Source organism: Callithrix jacchus, chromosome 7 (assembly GCF_049354715.1).
Source record: "Callithrix jacchus isolate 240 chromosome 7, calJac240_pri, whole genome shotgun sequence".
Taxonomy (NCBI): domain Eukaryota; kingdom Metazoa; phylum Chordata; class Mammalia; order Primates; family Cebidae; genus Callithrix; species Callithrix jacchus.
Genome location: NC_133508.1, coordinates 62,703,157 through 62,722,702, shown reverse-complemented (window position 1 = coordinate 62,722,702; position 19,546 = coordinate 62,703,157). Strand labels below are relative to the sequence as shown.

The 19,546-nt window shown below is 48.9% G+C and overlaps 1 protein-coding gene across 1 annotated transcript; it reads left to right on the top strand.

Annotated features, from left to right (window-relative positions):
* The first annotated feature begins 256 nt into the window (after positions 1 to 256).
* TRIM63 (tripartite motif containing 63) lies at positions 257 to 16,066 on the top strand. Its single transcript, XM_009000691.5, has 9 exons — positions 257 to 555; positions 1,458 to 1,630; positions 5,286 to 5,454; positions 6,269 to 6,364; positions 8,027 to 8,260; positions 9,134 to 9,156; positions 9,457 to 9,581; positions 13,100 to 13,165; positions 15,496 to 16,066. Exons 1-9 carry the CDS (start codon positions 397 to 399, stop codon positions 15,504 to 15,506), a joined length of 1,056 nt encoding a protein of 351 aa, XP_008998939.1. The 5' UTR covers positions 257 to 396; the 3' UTR covers positions 15,507 to 16,066.
* The last annotated feature ends 3,480 nt before the right edge of the window (positions 16,067 to 19,546 follow it).

The following is a 19,546-nucleotide window of genomic DNA, read 5'->3' as shown; positions in this document are numbered from 1 at the left end:
ATTTCTGGAGGAAGCTCTGGGTACCCAGTCTTCCCCTAAGCCTGCCTCTGAACAAGCTGTTCTTGTTTATGACCCCCGTCCCAGCAGAACAGTGATTGCTCATCCTTGCATGTGATTTGAGAGGGCCAGTCTTTCAGGTCTGGAGGAAACTCAAGCCCCACCAGCCGCTTGGCATCGGAATGCTCAGCTGGTCTGCTCCTGGGGCTCATGTGACCAAGATCCAGCTATAAATATCAGAGGGGCCTCAGACTAAGACAGAATTCGGGCACCAGGAGAAGGAAGCCAACAGGATCCGACACAGTGTTTCCTGACAAAGGCAAGACCCCCGCCCAGGTCTACTTAGAGCGAAGTCAGTAGAGGAGGCAACTAGGTGCGGCTCTCACTCTGACCCACAGAATGGATTATAAGTCGAGCCTGATCCAGGATGGGAACCCCATGGAGAACTTGGAGAAGCAGCTGATCTGCCCTATCTGCCTCGAGATGTTTACCAAGCCAGTGGTCATCTTGCCGTGCCAGCACAACCTGTGCCGGAAGTGTGCCAACGACATCTTCCAGGTCAGTGCCAGGGGCAGTCTCATCTGGGGGCCTCAGGTGGCTGCTCAGCTTACCTGTGATGAAACCCTTCTTCATGCTTAGCCTTCCAAGCGGGATGGGCTCTTTCCCCTTGGAAGTGAACCCTTACAGAGGCCTCTGGACAGGGTTGAGAGGGGCTGGGAGGCAGCTCTGGCTGTCACCGTCCTTCTCCATGACGCATGTTTCCCCTCCCCACCCTGCCCATAGCTCCTCCACCCCTACCCTGAGCACTGCTGTTGACTCTCCAATCAAGAGTCAAATGCCTCAAGTGATAAGCGGGGGAGGCAGGGGACAGGAGAGAGAAACCAGACCCGTGGGGCTGGAGCCAGCTCCTGGTGGCAAGAGGCCCAGAGCTTTGGGAGGAGGGTGTCAAGGAGGCAGTGGGCAGTAGAGGCTTCTTTCCTTTCGAGGCTGTTCCCTACAATATGGGAGCAGAAGGGGCTTTAACTCCCCAAGAAAGGAAGGGGGCAGGTGTCCTGGCTAGGTAGCAGGATGCGCGGTTCCCCAGGGGCACTTTACAAAATGTGTAAATTTTCACAATTTTATCTTAATAGTAGCAGCCCTAGGAGCTTGCTGTAATTCTAATACCCACTTCATAAGTGGGCAAACTGAGGCTTAGAGAGATAAGGTTGCTTGCCCAAAATCACTCGGAGAATAAATGCGACTTTAACCCAGGTCTGCTGCCTCCCCGTCCTGATAATTGCTTAGCTGCTTCTCAGATGTTCCATGTGTGAGGACTGGTTCTCACTGCAGCCTGCCGAGCTCCAGGTCCTCAGATTTGACCAGAGTGGTTGAGATAGGTAGAGGAAAGGGTAAGAGGAGATTAGAAAAGGAAAAGGCTGAGGAGGGACCCCAGACCTCACCTTGACCTTTGCCACCTGCAGGCATCAAATCCCTACTGGACCAGCCGGGGCAGCTCAGTGTCCATGTCTGGAGGCCGTTTCCGCTGCCCCACCTGCCGCCACGAGGTGATCATGGATCGTCACGGAGTGTATGGCCTGCAGAGGAACCTGCTGGTGGAGAACATCATCGACATCTACAAACAGGAGTGCTCCAGGTCGGTTCTCATGCCTGCTGGGGGTCCATCCTCCTTCCCAGCCATGCTGTGCCCAGCTCCCCCAGGCTCCTTCCCCCTCCTTCATCTGCTCAGGATCCAGGCCCCTAGCTGGACTAGTTACACAAGCCAGTTCAGAGACAGGATTGGAGACCCATACACCCCAACCTGGCTCTCAGATCACTCAGTGGATGGGAAGGGACCCAGACATGAGGCTGCCCTTCCAGGAGAGACTAAGACAGAGACTCAGGGAAAGTTGAGATGTGGGAGGGAAAGAAAAGCCCTGGGGCCAGCTAGTGGCTCTGGTCAGCAGAGAAAGTGCCCAGTGGGAAACAGCCAGGTTGTCCATAAGGATAGCAATGACTACTCTCCCGTGTGCCAGGAGGAAGAGTTCCAGGCACTGGGAAGGCTTCATCTTAGCACCTCCCAATCATTCTGTGGATCAGGCATGACTCTATTATCCTCATTTCACAGATGAGAAACTGAGGCTAAAAAGGTGAAGTCAATTAGCTAAGGTTTCCCAGCTGGGAAGTGAAAGAGCCAGGAGTTAACCCAGTCAATCTAGCTCTGAGTCTCCATGTAATAAAATAGCAGCTCATTCACAGGCAAACTGTGTGAGAGGTGGAAGTTGTACCGTGTTGGCCTCAAACTGGGGAGAGAAGGCCAGGCGTGGTGGCTCACACCTGTAATCCCAACACTCTGGGAGGCCAAGGTGGGATGACAGATTGAGGCCAGGAGTTCAAGACCAGTCATGGCAACATAATGAGATCCTGTTTCTACAAAAATTAAAAACCAGCTGAGTGTGGTGGGGCATGCCTGTAGTCCCAGCTACTAGGAGAATTGTTGAGCCAGGGAGTCAAGGCTGCAGAGCCATGATCATGCTACTGCACTCCGGCCTGGGTGCCAGTGAGAGAGACACAGCTACAGGGAAGATCTTTACAAATCAGGACATGCTGGTAAGACTCCAGGAGTGCTGACTTCACAGCCTTTATGGTCCAAAACATTCTCCAAGCATCTGCCGGCAGGCAGTGCCCAGTCCAAGGGAAGGTGACAGACCAGGTCTCAGGTGAAAAAACCCTGGCCTGGGGAACTGTGCTTGCAAGTCAGCCTCTGTGACTAATGTACTGTACGATCTTGGGTAAGCCTCTGGAGCTTCATTTCCTCTGTCTGCAAATAGAAACAGACAGTAAGATCTGTTACTGTGGCTGTCAAATAAGATATTAATGGAAAAATGTTAATATATCAGCTATGAATTGGGTACCTACTATGTGCAGGCACTGCACTAAGGACTTTCAGGCATTGTCCCCATCTGTCTCTCATAGTAACCCTGGAAGGCGTTCTCATCTCCATTTTACCATGAGGAAATGGGAGCTCAGAGACGATCAGAGATTTGTCCAAGGCCACACAGCCAGCGAGTGGTAAAACTAAGAGAGAGAGGGTATGAGAATATTCTTTTTTTTTTTGAGGCAGAGTCTTGCTTTGTCACCCAGGTTAGAGTGCAGTGGTGTGATCTTGGCTCACTGCAACCTCCACCTCCCATGTTCAAGCGATTCTCCTGTCTCAGTCTCCCAGGTAGCTGGGACTACAGGTGCGCACCAACATGCCCAGCTAATTTTTGTATTTTTAGTATAGACAGGGTTTCACCACGTCGGCCAGGATGGTCTCAAATTCCTCACCTCAGGTGATCCACCTGCCTCAGCCTTGCAAAGTGCTGGGATTACAGATGTGCATCACCACACCCAGCTAATTTTTGTATTTTTAGTAGAGACGGGATTTCACCATGTTGGCCAGGCTGGTCTTGAACTTCTGACCTCAGGTGATCCGCCCACCTCAGCCTCCCAAAGTGCTGGGATTACAGGCGTCTTTTCTTTTTCTTTTTTTTTAAATTTCTCCAATGCCACCCACTCGAATATTCTTAACTGCTGTGCTAGATTGCCTCTCATGTTGCTACAGCTCAACACTACAAAATGCAAGCATATTGTTGATCATTACAGGAATAATAAAGTCAATTCTGCACCAATCTTAGCCTATCTTGCCTCACCTCTGCACTCCCTGCCATCCCTTCATTAGGGGATGGAGGCAGGTGGCAAAGAAAGACCCCTGCCAGCATAGGGACTCTGGGGTAAAAGATGCAACAAGACAAGCCTGGAAAGGGGCTTCTTTAAGAACTTGAGAGGACAATAAAGCCCAGGGTGTGATCAGTCACGTAAGGCTGTTTGGAAATGAGGCACTGACACTGTTGGGGACAGTCACCATTTGACATTTGCGAGGTGCCTGTTCTGTTAGGAGCTGGGAATCAGAGGTGCTGTTGGCTCTCAATGAGTGTATGGTCTAGCTGGGGATGGAAGACTCAAAGAATCGAATCTACACCAGGCATGGTGGTATGCACTAGTTGCAGCTACTGGGGAGGCTGAGGCAGGAGGATTGCTCAGCCTAGGAGTTCGAAGCTGCAGTGTGTCTGTGAATCACTGCTGCACTCCAGCCTGGACAATATGGTGAGACCCTGTCTCAAAAAAAAAAAAAAAAAAAAAGGCTGGGTGCAGTGGATTACGCCTGTAATCCCAGCACTTTGGGAGGCTGAGATGGGAAAGGCTGAGGTGGGAAGTGCTGGGATTACAGGTATGAGCCACCGTGCCCGGCATGGAGAGTCTTAAGAAATTCAAGATGGTGAACTGACTCTTATGCTAGTTATTGATTTCTTCTTCTTCTTTTTTTTTTTTTTTGAGATGGAGTTTCTCTCTTGTTGCCCAGGCTGGAATGCAATGGCACAATCTCAGCTCACTGCAACCTCTGCCTCCCCAGATCAAATGATTCTCCTGCCTCAGCCTCCCAAGTAGCTGGGATTACAGGTGCATACCACCACACCCAGCTAATTTTTGTATTTTTAGTAGAGATGGAGTTTCATCATATTTTTCAGGCCGGTCTAGAACTCCTGACCTTGAGTGATCCACCCACCTCGGGCTCCCAAAGTGCTGGGATTACAGGCATGAGCCACTGCACCTGGCCTTACTGATTTATTCTTTCTACCTTTGTTTAATTACCACCTCCTCTATGCAGACACTGTACAGTGTAGGCTCAGGGGGTGAAGAAAACAGGCAAGTTTCCCTGCCTTGATGGAGGTTACAGTCTAGTGGATTAAATATAGAATTAAATGAGGCCATCAGTATAAATTTCTTAGCTCAGAGCCCAGCCTGCAGTAACCAAAGCTATGGTGACTATAATTAGAGCAACTGAACTCTAGCCTCCTCTGCCCTTACTTGCTCCATGACCTTGGACAAGTCAATTCACTTTTTCTGGAGGCCAGTTTCCTCTTCTCTAAAATGTCTCCAGGTCTGACTCTCTGGAATTCTATGGCCCTTTCTGTGTCCTTTGCACTGGCAGAGCCTCAGGCTAACTCCATCTTAGGATGTGGGGACAGATTTGGTGTCATTGGCTTCCCAAGTCCTTGGTCCCCAGAGGATGAAAAGATTTTAGGGCAGCCAAACACTGAGAGCCCAGGGCATAAATCTGGCAATTCACAGACACACTGCAGCCTTGAACTCCTGGGCTGAGCAATCTTCCTGCCTCAGCCTCCCCAGTTGCTGCAACTGGTGCAGCAGAGCTAGGGAGAAGACAGGGACGCAGGACCCCCATGACTTGAGACTGTTCTCCACTGCAGTCGGCCGCTGCAGAAGGGAAGTCACCCCATGTGCAAGGAGCACGAAGATGAGAAAATCAACATCTACTGTCTCACATGTGAGGTGCCCACCTGCTCCATGTGCAAGGTGTTTGGGATCCATAAGGCCTGCGAGGTGGCCCCACTGCAGAGTGTCTTCCAGGGACAAAAGGTACTGGCTCCAGCCACTTTTACCCCTAGCCTGGGCCTGCTGGGCACAGTCTGATGATTCAGGAGGCAGATTTGATACCTGTAGATCTGCTGATCCGGCCTTTTAGGAATAGTCCCTCTGGAGGGACTTCCCAGACCACAGGAACAACAGCCCTGGCCTTCCTGAGCTCATGGGAGGCAGCTGAGCTCATGGTTATACTTAGAGCCACTCAAGAGCACCTGGGTGTGGCCACAAGGGAGCGGTCAGATGCCCTGGCCAGGCCACCCGGGTCCTCTCGGGCCACGGCTCCTCCACCCTCCAGATACTCTTCCCATGCCTCTCACCTCTTCTCCTAGACTTCATCTTTCCTTGCAGCAGGGGGCAGCTTAGAACCCTCTTCCTGGGCCCCTGGGCCTGTGGGGACCCACCGCCCTGTCCGTGCAGTAAGCCACAGCCCCCTGTTTTCCATGCTCTCTTTTCCCCACTTCCCACTCTTCCCTTGGTCTCTCTATCCTAGAAGTCTCCAACTCTATTTCTTTTCTTTGTCCCTTCTTTCTTGGTAACAAGCACCTCCTCTGCCAGTTCCTTGCTGTGTATTTTGGGCAGCTCACTTGCCTGCTCTTGGCCTCATCTGTAAAATAAGGGATGCAGTATCTTTCTAACATCCTCTGCTCTGGAGCTGAGCTGTACCCAAAAGAGGGGCCAGATCCCTACCGGAGGCTCTTTCTAGCAGGGAGTGGAGAAAGGGAGCCATGTTGCTGCCTTGCCCCAGTGGGTAGGCCCTGAGGCTATTTATTTGTATCTCTCCTCTCCTGACCCCCACACCTCCATCTAGACTGAGCTGAATAACTGTATCTCCATGTTGGTGGCGGGGAATGACCGCGTGCAGACCATCATCACTCAACTGGAGGAGTCCTGTCGAGTGACCAAGGTGAGGGGACAGAATAGCCCTTCCTGGAAGTTCCAGAGCAGGCTGGTCTCTGGGGAAGGCTCACCCATGGGTTGTGGCTAAAGGTTGAGGCCTGGAGCCTGGGGTGGCCAAGTAGGGATGGCAGGGGAGAAACTAATCCATCATCCACTCTCTCAGCAAATGCTTCTTAAGCACAGCTGTGTGTCTGGCCCCACCCGAGATGTGGGCAATGGAGGAATGAGTGAGATAGGCGTGGTCCCTGACCTCAGGGAGTGTCCCACCAATCATTCTCAGTATTTGTTCAACACAAATTACTTTCAGAGCACAGTTCTTCAGTGTGCTATAGACCAACACTTCCCAAACTTTAAAATGCAAGAAAATCACCCTAGGATCCTGCTGAAATTCAGGTTCTCATTGAATCAGTTTGGAATGAGGAAAAACAGTTGCATTTCTAGCCAGTTCCCAGGATTTGTCCAAGCTGCTGGGTCCATGGACCACACTCTGAGTAGTGAGACTACTGAGGGCAGAAAGGAACTTTCTATCCCTGAAAAAAGCTTCCATGATTTTCCATGTTCACTTGGGTAGGGACCTGGAGATGAGATGAAGGAAAGGGGTCATGATAATTGCTAGTGGATGAAGAGTCAGGTGACGGGTAGGAAGGAGGGGAACGTTGTGATCACCCACAAGATGCTCCCAGTCTGATGAGATGCGATTGTCACAAGCACTTTACAGAAAAGAACTAAGCTGTAACATCTGTGACAGAGAGAAGGGAGCTTCCACTGAGAAGCGTATAGGAAAGGAGCTGTTTTTCCACCTCTCTTAGGAACAAATGATGCAGAGCTTCCCAAATCCAGTCTTGATCCTAAAAGGGAGGGAAGAGTGTGACCTGGGACATATGTGAGGCCCAGGAAACTGAATGGAAGCAAATACATTAATTTGCTGAAGGTCACACAACTAGAAGGGAAACACAGCTAAAAGACAAAAGAAAGCCAGGTGGGGTGGCTCACACCTGTAATCCCAGCACTTTGGGAGGCCAAGGCAGGTGCAACATGAGGTCAGGAGATTGAGACCATCCTGGCTAACACAGTGAAACCCCATCTCTACTAAAAATACAAAAAATTAGCTGGCTGTGGTGGCATGCACCTGTAATCCCAACTACTCGGGAGGCTGAGTCAGGAGAATCACTTGAACCTGGGAGGCGGAGGTTGCAGTGAGCTGAGATTGTGCCACTGCACTCAGCGTGGGTGACAGAGCAAGACTCCATCTCAAAAAAAGAAAAAAAAAAGGCAACAGAGGAAGAGAAGGTAGATCCCACATTGCTGACTGTTGCACTGGTCTGAGAGGTGGTGCTCCAATGACCAGCTGAGGTTGGGGGACAGGGGAAGGGTGCAGTAACAAGGCAGAACATGTTATGTCATGTGACCCTAGGGCCTGTTTTGGAAGAAGGGGCTAGCTGTATTTCAAGGCATTAGCCTCCAAATATCACTGGTGTACTAAGTAGCTGTGAGGCCAGATGAGTGTTTTCTTCTTGTTAAGCCTTTGTTTAATCTTCTGTAATGTGGGGATGTATGTAATGAAATCTCTTCTAGCTTTCAAAATTGCTTGCTACTGTCCCAGGAAGGGAGTGTAGGGGGCAGGGAGTAAGGACCCTACAGAATGTGACTGCAAGACTTCTGTCTTCAGGAGAACAGTCACCAGGTAAAGGAAGAGCTGAGCCAGAAGTTTGACACACTGTACGCCATCCTGGATGAGAAGAAAAGTGAGTTGCTGCAGCGGATCACTCAGGAGCAGGAAGAAAAGCTCAGCTTCATTGAGGCCCTCATCCAGCAGTACCAGGAGCAGCTCGACAAGTCCACGAAGCTGGTGGAGACTGCCATCCAGTCCCTGGACGAGCCTGGGGGAGCCACCTTCCTCTTGGTGAGCAGGACTAGAAGGGTCTGGGTGGAGTCAGTTCAACTCTACAGCTCTAAGTTTCCAGTTAGGCTTCTCTACTGACAACCCATGGACCCTTGGAAAAGTCATTTAAACCCCTCACTTTTCTCATTTGTATGAGAAAATGGGCATGTGACACCCCTACCTTCCTCTTACTGATTTTAGAATGATCAGAGGATGTTTATGAAATGACTTTGTAAGCTGCAAATAGTGTCCCATCTACAGACTATTAATTGAGCCCCTACTGTAGGCCAGGCACAGAGTAGAGGACAAGGAGATAAACCAGACACAGCCCTGCCCTCAAAGAGCTTGTTGGGGAGGACAGAAAAGTCTCAGTTGTAAGACTTCACAGTTCAGGCCGTGCACGGTGGCTCACACCTGTAATCCCAGCACTTTGGGAGGCCGAGGTGGGTGGATCACCTGAGGTTTGCAGTTTGAGACCAGCCTGACTAATATGGTGAAACCCCATCTTTAAAAAAATAAAAGAACAGTCTTCACAGTTCAGTTCAATAAACATTTTCTAAGCTTCTACTGTGGGCCAGGCTTTGTGCTAGACATTAGGTATGAAAAGGTGGTTAGGATTGGGGAGTTCAGGGTTTCAGAGTGTTTGGATTGATACCCCCAGAGTCTAAGCTTCCTGCCAAGACAATGGGAGGGTCCTAGGGTGATGACCAAGTCCTGTGCAGACCATGGACAGAGAGAAAAGTCAAATTCTGCTCAGTTTGGGGTGGGGAGCAGGTCACAACTTGGCTAGGGTAGGGCACCAAATGTCCAACTACAACACCCAGTCGCTGGTTTTGCTGATTTCCTGGAGTCCGCTTCTGTAGTCCTAACCCTTTGTTCTCTCTCCCCCTGCAGACTGCCAAGCAACTCATCAAAAGGTCAGTATCTCCCCAGAGGCTATGATCTAAGCCCCCAGTTCCCAGCATTGCCTCTGTCCAGAAAGCCTTGTCCTGAGCATTAGGTCTGCTGGAGGGTCTCGCTCCAGGCTGGCTTCCCTGACCTTCTGCATCCCTGACTTTTGGGACCACTCATTGTGCTTGAGATTTGAGAGGAAATACTCCATCCCTCCAGGGGAGCCTCAGGGTGGAAGGCCTGGGCGTGGGCAAGGCATGTGCCCTCTCCTCCCTGCGCTGAGCCCCAGAGATCTCACCCAGCCTCTCTCTATGTCTCCCCCACAGCATTGTGGAAGCTTCCAAGGGCTGCCAGTTGGGGAAGACAGAGCAGGGCTTTGAGAACATGGACTGCTTTACTTTGGATTTAGAGTACATAGCAGACGCCCTGAGAGCCATCGACTTTGGGACAGGTAAAGGAGGTGGTGGTGCCACTTGTCTATTTGCCTTCCTGATCCCTGGAAACCAGCATCTCTTCCACTGAACCCCATGGGGAGGCAGATTCACTAATAAACATCCCCAGATATCAATCAAATTCATATAGCCAACTTCTGTGAGGCTGGCTGTGGTGGCTCACGCCTGTAATCCCAGCACTTTGGGAGTCCAAGACAGATGGACCACTTGAGGTCAGGAGTTTGAGACCAGCCTGGCCAACATGGTGAAACCTCCTCTACTAAAAATACAAAAATTAGGCAGACGTGGTGGCACGTGCCTGTAATTCCAGCTATTCAGGAAACCGATGCAGGAGAATCACTTGAATCCAGGAGGTAGGGGTTGCAGTGAGCCAAGATCGTGCCACTGCACTCTAGCCTGGGCAACAGAGCCAGACTCCGTCTCAAAAAAAAATTCATATAGCCAACTTCTAGATGAGCCCAGAGCTAGCACAGTGGCTGGTGCAGAATTTCTGCTCCATAAATTACATATGGATCCATGGCAGGGAGGCCTCTTGGGGCAGTAGAAATAAGGTGGCCTCTGGAATCAGACAGTCTTGAGTTTAAAATCCCGGTTTTGCCACGTGTTTATTATCTGTGTGACCTTTGGCAGGCCCCCTTCTGCCTGAGTTTTATTTTCTAATTTAAAAAATCAGGTTAAAAACAAGCCCTCTACTAATGACCAACTCATGGTGCTGTTGCAAAAAGAATCGGATATCGATGCAGAAAAGTCCTGTAGAGTACTGGAGAGGTGCTAGCTATTACCTAAAGGTAATCTTAGCTTCAGCTTCTTAATGCCATGACCTATGACACTCAGGCACTTTAATTTATCAACATTACATCCTCATTTCTGTTTATAATTACCCTCCCATAGAGTGCCTATAATAATTGTAACAATGTGGGCCAGGCAGTGGCTCACGCCTGTAATCCCAGCACTTTGGGAGGCTGAGGCAGGTGGATCACGAGGTCAAGAGAATCGAGACCATCCTAGCCAACATGGTAAAACGCTGTCTCTATGAAAAATACAAACAAAATTAGCAGGAGGCTGGGTGTGGTGGCTCACGCTTGTAATCCCAGCATTTTGGGAGGCCGAGGTGGGTGGATCATCTGAGGTCTGGAATTCGAGATCAGCTTGGCTAACCTGATAAAACCCCGTCTGCACTAAAAATGCAAAAAAAAAAATTATCCAGGTGTGGTGGCAGGCACCTGTAATCCCAGCTACTCAGGAGGCTGAGGCAGGAGAGTTGCTTGAACTTGGGAGGCAGAGGTTGCAGTGAGCCAAGATGGTGCCATTGGACTCCAGCCTGGGTGACAAGAGGGAAACTCCGTCTCAAAAAAAAAAAAATTTGCTGGGCATGGTGGCCCATGCCGGTAATCCCAGCTACTCAGGAGGCTAAGGCAGGAGAGTTGCTTGAACCAGGGAGGCAGAGGTTGCAGTGAGCTGAGATCGCGCCGCTGCACTCCAGCCTGGTGATAGAGTGAGACTTGGTCTCAAAAATAATAATAAAATAAAATAATTGTAACGATGCAACCATAACAATAACAAGGGTGGAAATAACAAGGGAAATGAAGAAACTGAATGGAAACAAATATGTTAATTTGCTGAAGGTCACATAGCTCAAGGGGAAACACAGCTCAAAGGCAACAGAGAAAGAGAGGGCAGATCCCACATTGCTGACCATTGTGTTGGTCCGAGAGGTGGTGCTCCAATGACCAGCTGAGGTTGGGGGAAAGGGGAAGGGTGCAGGAATAAGGAAGAAGTGTAAATGGGCTGGCGTTAGACAAAGAAGAGCTTCTCGGCACCTCATGTGTCGTGTGTCGCTCTCCTGCAAACCCTCGATATCTGGTGCTAAGCCTGTTTTCAGAGCCTCAGATATACCTCGTTCATAGGTAAGGACAAAATACAGCCCAAAGCAGAGATACCAAGGGACTTGGGGACATCCACTGTTACTCCACTGTCAGCTTCCCTAAGCTAAGATATTCAAGACTGGATCGTATGGTATGAACATAACATTGTGAAGACCTGCACTGGCCTTCATAATCTCCCTGAGCCTCAGTTTCCCCACAAGTAAAATGAGGAGAGTACCAACAGTTACCAGTTAATGAACATTCTGTATGTCCTAGGCACTAAGCGCTTAACCTAAGTTTTATCATTTAACACAACTTTATGGGATAGGTTCTGTTATCTCTATTTCGGAGCTGAGGGAACTTAAATCTCAGAGAGGGTAAGCCCCTTGTTCAAGGCCACACAGCTAGGAAGTAACCCATGCAGATTCTACTGAGAGCCACTTGGCTTGCAAAACTCTAGTGTGGATTTTATAAGACAGTGCAGATTTAACACTTAGCACACTGCTTGGCACATAGTAAGTACTCAGAAACTGCTGTTAGGAGTAGTCATTGTGATAATGATTAAACAGCAAAACTCTCTGGGTTATGCTCAGATCCTGGTTACTTGGCTAGAAGTTTGGTTGTCATTTTGGAGATACTTTTTTATTTTATTTTTATTTTTATTTTTTTGAGACAGTGTTTTGTTCTTGTCACCTAGGCTGGAGTGCAATGGCGTGATCTCCGCTCACTGCAACCTCCGCCTCCTGGGTTCAAGTGATTCTCCTGCCTCAGCCTCCCAAGTAGCTGGGATTACAGGCACACGCCAAGATGCCCAGCTAATTTTTTGTATTTTCAGTAGAGACAGTGTTTCGCCATGTTGGCCAGGCTGGTCTCAAACTCCTGACCTCAGGTGATCCGCCTGCCTCAGCCTCCCAAAGTGCTGGGATTACAGGTGTGAGCAACCAATCTCAGCCTGGAGATACTCTTGACAAATGTCCTGTCTCTGTGGTGGCCCCTTCAGGGCTCCAAAAGATTAAAGAGGTGGCTCAGGGGAGAAGTGGAGAAGGGAGATGTTTGCTGTTAAAGCTTGCCGGTGACATCTCAGGATGAAGAAACGGGGACATGAGTTACAGCGCAGTCACTGTCCCTCTGGTGCTCAGCTTCAGGGAGCAGAGGTGGCTCCAGAAGTGCTCCCCCAGCCTGTCCACCCCTCTGCCGGGTAAGGAGGGAGGAAAACAGGACAGGGGATGCTGAACAAGCAGATCTCATAGGCTAAGCAGCTTCCACGGGACAAGGACTCTGATCCCTGAGAATGGAGGAGGTGTTTTTTTCCGCCTACCTGAGAAATGCGCAGAAGCGGACAGCCTGCCTCCTCAGAGTCCTCTCTCTGGTCACAGGCAGAGCAGGTGATAGAAGCTGCTGTTGCTGGTGCAGGGAAATGTCTTGAGCCTGGCTCCCTGGGACAGAGTGCAGCGGATTGCAGGAGCAGGGCCTCTGTGCAGTGTGGGTCTGGCAAGCCCATAACCTCCCAGGCCACTGCCGTCTCTGTGTGGCCATTTGACCTCGACTGGGCGCGGGAAGGAGTTTAGACAGTGCTCTCTCCTGCCGGGTTCCTCTTCAAGTAGCTCCTCAAGAAACCAGGCCCCTCCGAACACAAGTGTTCTTTGTCACAGATGAGGAAGAGGAGGAGTTCACTGAAGGTCAGGAAGAGGAAGAGTCCACAGAAGGGAAGGAAGAAGGTAAGACATTCATCTACCTCCATTGCTTCATTCCTTCACTCATTCCACAACACGAGACGCCTACTATGCGCAAAACGCTGTGTTAGACATTGGGAATGATACTGAGCCCTGTCCCTCAGCATGTGCTTTAAGGTAATGTCCTGTTCTCCTTACTCTTAGAGAGGAAAAAACCCCAAACTGTTCATAGTAAAATACTCCCATTTCACATCTAAATGATCTTCTTAGATGGAAATCAATACAGCACAGCAGAAGAAAATACGGGGGCTCATGAGGTAGGTTGGGCCCATTGAGGTGTTTCGTTTGGCGAGCACTGTGTTTAAATTTAAAAAAAATTACTTGCTGGCCAGAAACAGTGGCTCACGCCTGTAATTCCAGCACTTTGGGAGGCCAAGGCCAGCCTGGCCAACATAGTAAAACCCCATTTCTACTAAAAATACAAAAAATTATTCGGATTTGCTGGTGGGCACCTGTAGTAGCAGCTACTCAGGAGGCTGAGGCAGGAGAATCCCTTGAACCCAGGAGGTGGAGGTTGCAATGAGCTGAGATCGTGCCACTGCACTCCAGCTTGGGTGATAGAGTGAGATTATGTCTCAATAAAAAAAATTCTTTGCTGGCTGGGTGTGGTGTCACATGCCTATAATCCCAGCACTTTGGGAGGATCACTTGAGGCCAGGAGTTTGGGACCAGCCTGGTCAACACAGCAAGACCTCATCTTTACAAAAAACAATTTTTGGCTAACGCCATTTTCGGCATTAGCCCACCTGCACCCAGGTTATTATTAAAAAATTTTTTGATTAGCCAGACATGGTGGGTACATACTTTTAGTCCTAGCTACTTGGGAGGCTGAGGCTGGAAGATTGCTTAAGCCCAGAAGGTCGAGGCTGCAGTGAGCTATGATTGCACCACTGCCCTCCAGCCTAGGCAACAGAGGGCGCTACACTGTCTCTTAAAAAAAAAATTAATTGCTAACATTTTTTAAATTAGGGTTTGTTTGTTTATTTGTATATTTGTTTGTTTGAGATGGAATCTCACTCTGTCACCCAGGCTTGAGTGCAGTGGTATGATCTCGGCACATTGCAACCTCCACTGCCCAGTTCAAGCTATTCTCCTGCCTCAGCCTCCCAAGTAGCTGGGATTACAGATGTGTGCCGCCACGCCCAATTAATTTTTTGTAGTTTTAGTAGAGACGGGGTTTCACCATGTTAGCAAGGATGGTCTCAATCTCCTGACCTCATGATCTGCCCGCCTTGGCCTCCCAAAGTGCTGGGATTACAGGTGTGAGCAACGACACCCAGCCTTTTTTTAAGGGTTAAGAAAAAGGAGATTTCAACTAAGAATCTGCATTTTTACCTACTTGTGAAAGTTTAGAAAAAGCAAACAATGCTGGACTTGAACTTCCCTGTAGTCCCAGAACAATGGCTCTGGGCAGTGACTTTCCCCTTTAAAGGAAAGGGTACATACCAGCCAGGTGCAGTGGCTAATACTTGTAATCCTAGTACTTTGGGAGGCTGAGGCGGGTGGATCACCTGAGGTCAGGCGTTTGACACCAGCCTGGCCAACATGGGGAAATCCCATCTCTACTAAAAACACAAAAATTAGCCAGGCGTGTTGGCGGGCCTATAATCCCAGCTGCTTGAGAGGCTGAGGCAGGAGAATCGCTTGAACTCCAGTGGGGCGGAGGTTGCAGTGAGCCGAGTTCATGCCACTTCACTACAGCCTGGGTGAAAGAGCAAAACTCCATCTCAAACAAAGAAAAAAAATGAGACATGCCCTTGCCAGTTTGCCCAGCCCACCACTGTCAAAACTGCTTACTTCACTCATTCATGTTATCTGCTGGCCCCCTGTAGGCATGTGAGTTCACCAGCCTGGTAGAGTTTGATTGAGGCTGGGTTCTGAATTGCAACAGCTCACAGTTTCTCTGAGTCTCAGGCTACTCATCTGTGCATGGGGGCATAACAGTACTGATGTCAAAAGATTATAGTGGGTAGTAAATAAGATAATCATTTAGCACAGTATCTGGTGCATAGGAAAGACGTTTGCTAATTAGCACATGCTTGCAAAAGTTATTTTTCAAACCATAGGTACTGCAACTAAATCCCAATCCAGTTGAAAAATACAGGGTAGCCTTTTGGAGTTTTGTACTGATGTACAATCCATAATGTTTGGGCAGCTAAATTCTATTTTGGTTTTAAAAGGAAGCAATCAGGCAGATAATTGGAGTTTGATGTTTTATTCAAACTCCTGTTTGAATAAACGGTAGCTTGGTAAGCCTTGGATCCTCCAGAGTCCCTGTCTCACCAAGTGCCTCTGTGTCTTTTTCTTTATTTCAGGACATCAGTAAGGAGCTGGATGAGTGAGACACCCCTCGAGATGCAGAGAGACTGGGGAGGGCGGGGAGGGGCCCAGTGGCCTTGGTGACAGGCCCAGGGTCTAGGCCCCTGGAGGGGCAATGGGGAGGTAATGTCTTCTCTCTGCTCAGAGAGGAGGGACTAGGGTAAGACCCTCACTGCTGCGTCCAGCAGCCCCTGAACCAGAATTAGAAATGTGCTTGAAACAATCACACAGGACACTTTTCTACATTGGTGCAAAATGGAATATTTTGTACATTTTTAAAATGTGATTTTTGTATATACTTGTATCTGTATGTCAATTTGGTGCTTTTTGTAAAGGAACTTTTGTATCATGCCTGGTCATTGGGTGACCTGCAATTGTCAGAAAGAGGGGAAGGAAGCCAGGTGGATACAGCTGCCCACTTCCTTTCCTGGCTGGGAGGACTGGGTAGCACCACAGGGACGATGTGCTATATATTTCAGTGCCTATCCCAGACATATGGGGTGGTAACTGAGTTTGTGTTATATGTTATTTTAATAAATGGACAATGCTCTCTTCCTGTTATTCAAAGGAGCCAGGGTTTCATTCGGCCTTTTTTCTTGGAAATGAGGGTTGGCTGTAAATGAACAGGAGCCCTGGTAGGAGGTGACAGCAGGGCTAGACTTAGGTCCCACCAAAGGAGTTCTTTACACCACCATTTCCCAATATGCACTCCATGGAAAGCCAGCCCTGAGCTGGTCCTCCAAGAACAGGTTCAATGTGTTGTCGCTCTGGTTCTCCAGAAAACAGAGCCTGAGGCAAAGTTTAAATGCTGTAGTTGCATATATAGGTCCCCAGGGAAAAGTTCCCCTGTGCCTACTGAAGGTTCACCAAAAATCATTAAGGCTGGGCGCAGTGGCTCATGCCTGTAATCCCAGCACTTGGGGAGGCTGAGGCAAGCGGATCACCTGAGGTCAGGAGTTCGAGACCAGCCTGACCAACATGGTGAAACCCTGTCTCTACTAAAAATACAAAATAAGCTGGGCATGATGGCGCATGCCTGTAATCCCAGCTACTTGGGAGGCTGATGTATGAGAATTGCTTGAACCCAGGAGGCAGAGGTTGCAGTGAGCCAAGATCACCCCACTGCACTCCAGCCTGGGCAACAATATCAAAACTCCATCTCAGGAAAAAAAAAAAAAAGAGGCAGGTTTTTTTTTTTTTTTTTTTAAAGATGGGGTTTCACCATGTTGGCCAGGCTGGTCTTGAACTCCTGACCTCAGGTGATCCACCCACCTCGGCCTCCCAAAGTGCTAGGATTACAGGCATGAGCCACCGTGCCCGGACAAAGAGGCAGGTTAATAGGAGAAAAGGCACACAAATACACACATTTATTTGACTGTGGTTTTATGAGACACAGGAGTCTTTACAATGAAGACCCAAAGATACAGGAGAAACTTTCATTTTTAGGCTTAGGTTCAACAAAGTATGGACGGCTGTGTAGAAATGCGACTGGACAAAGGGGCCTGGTCTAATGCTGACAGACAGAGTTGGAAGCCAGCAGGGCCTGTCTGTCCAGATTCTTCTCGGCTCCAAACCACAGGTTTTGTAAAAAAGGGGAAAAAACAAAAAAGAAAAGAAAAAAGATATATAAGAGATTTTTCTGCGCCTGTCTCCTTGCAGCATTCCTTCTTTCTTCATATGGGGCAGGACTCTCTCTGGATGGAGGTCTTCTGACCTATAATCAGACAAAGGTCAAAGGTCAAATGATTTCCTGTAGCCAGTTTTACACAGAAAGGAAAGGGAAAATTGAACAAGTGTTTTTAATTTTTTTTCTGCGATGGAGTCTCACTCTGTTACCAGGCTGGAGTGCAGTGGTGCAATCTCAGTTCACTGCAAGCGATTCTCCTGCCTCAGCCTCCTGAGTAGCTGGGACTGCAGGCACGAGCCACTATGCCCTGCTAATTTTTGTATTTTTAGTAGAGATGTGTTTCACCATATTGGCCAGGATGGTCTTGGTCTCTTGACCTCGTGATCCACCCGCCTCAGCCTCTCATAGCCCTGGGATTACAGGCATGAGCCACCTCTCTCGCCTGGAGTAATATTTTTAGGCTTTATGGCAGGCTTTGGGGAAGAGGGATTGTAGTTTTTATGACTAGCCTTGGGGAAAAATAAGGGGTCAGAGATAGGAGGGCAGGAGAAGGTCAGAGAGGAAGGTTTGTTTCTGGGGCCTTCCTTTCTAGGTATTGTTTTCTGAGACCCTACCAGGTACACTCCTGAGGCCAACAGAGGGAAGCAAAATGGAAGTGAAGTAGGCACAGAGGGGAGCAGGTACAACGTGTTGCATGGCTGAGCAGGCCACAGCTTCTCCAAAGACTGGGCTGGTTGCTCAGTCATGTGAGATGTTTCCAGCAGGCAGTAAAGAACAGAAAGTGATTCAAAGTCCTTTACCTGAGAGAAGAAAAGAAAGAAATGTGTCTTCTGGCTCCTTCCTGTCTCCCGCTTCCCACACTGTTCATCCCACCTTGTCTTCGGGTGGCTCCCACCTTGACTTCGGGTGGCGCAGCTGCAGGGGGAGCAAGGTCACCTGCCACACAGGGTGGGATTGCAGTTGCATCTAGAAGTGGTGGGAGGTGCCAGGGCCTCCATGGTCCAGTTGGGTTGGACAAAGGTTGGGGAGCTACTGCTGTCTCCACCTCAGTGAACACAATGGAGGCCAGGTTGGTGCCCAGACTTATTCCAGGAAAGGCCAAGTCAGCCACCAGCACTAGGGCATGAAGCCATGACCGTGGCATCCAGGATCTCCAGAAGCCAGAAGCCAGGGGCCTGGAGAGAGGTGAGGCTGAGCAAATCCAAGACAGTGCATTCACTGGGGCTGATAAGCCAAGGACTTGTAACTTTGAGGAGCACTGCTGAGCCTGTTCCCCCATTAGTCATTCAGATCACAGCAGCAAGTTAAGGGGTCTGAGTAGTCCCGCAGTAAAGAAAGCGAATTAACTTTAGACCATCAGGTTCATGGTTCTTGGAATGCTGCCTGACCCTACGCCTCTCATTTTGTATATGTGGACTGAACTTCCAAACCTATGCATATGACATCCTCCAGAACTAGAGTGATGTGGAACTCGCTTCAGGAGCGCTCGAAAACCCTCACAACCTCGGCCCGTTTTCACTTCTGGGAGTTTTTCTAAGGCTAACTCAGTTCCTAACTTTGAATTTCAAGGAATCAGATTTTTGCTCTCATTTCCAGTCCTTTCTGAAGTTTTTAAAACATGGTGTAATACACATATACACCCATACAGTGCACGAAACTACTCGTACAGTTTAATAAACTATTGTAAAATGAAACCCTATGTTACTATCACTCAGGTAAAAAAAAAAAAAAAAAAAAGAAAGAACATTGCCAGCCCTCAGAAGCCCTCCATGTACCCCTCTAGCAGAAAGAGAAGCTGTCAATTTTTTTTTTTTTACAATCACATACTTGTTTTTCTTTATCGTTTGATTTCCCAAAGTATCCTCCCATAGAAAACTAAAGGAATTTGAAGCCAGAAGGAAGAATCTGAGGCTAGAAAGACAGAGGCTTCATCACCTTGAAATCACAAAAATCAGTATTACAACGTGTGCATGTTCTGTTACTTCTCCAGACTACTGATTTTGTAAGCAACAAGCGTTTCAGCCCCACATCTTGTCACTTACTGGGGAAAAGAGAGAGCAGTCGAGACTTTAGGTAATCAGTTAAAGCTTAAATTCCAGGAAAATACCTGTTAATTGTGTAAGGTCTGACCGCGCCATGGATGGCATGGCGAGCCCCGTGAACTGCATGTGCACCTCTGGAGGGCCTTCCAGAATTAGAAAACATGAAATGGCTGTAAGATCGCAGAAAGAGGAAGAAATGATCAACCCCTGTGGCACCTACTTAACTCTGAGACATTCTCTATTGTTTCTTATTCTGGCCTCAATTGACAAGGCCATTGGATTTTGTAACCGAGCTTGGCCAACCTCCTGACTCCACACCCTACAACCCCCTCCCAGCCTGCAAACCTATGACCCCCTCCCAGCATGCAACAAACCACC

What these genes read in the sequence shown, in the direction of transcription:
- TRIM63 (XM_009000691.5), top strand. Translation starts at nt 397, where the DNA reads ATGGATTATAAGTCGAGCCTGATCCAGGATGGGAACCCCATGGAGAAC. An exon ending in AGTCCTGTCGAGTGACCAAG is followed by an intron (nt 6,365 to 8,026) that starts GTGAGGGGACAG and finishes TTCTGTCTTCAG; the next exon opens with GAGAACAGTCACCAGGTAAA. An exon ending in AGCCATCGACTTTGGGACAG is followed by an intron (nt 9,582 to 13,099) that starts GTAAAGGAGGTG and finishes TCTTTGTCACAG; the next exon opens with ATGAGGAAGAGGAGGAGTTC.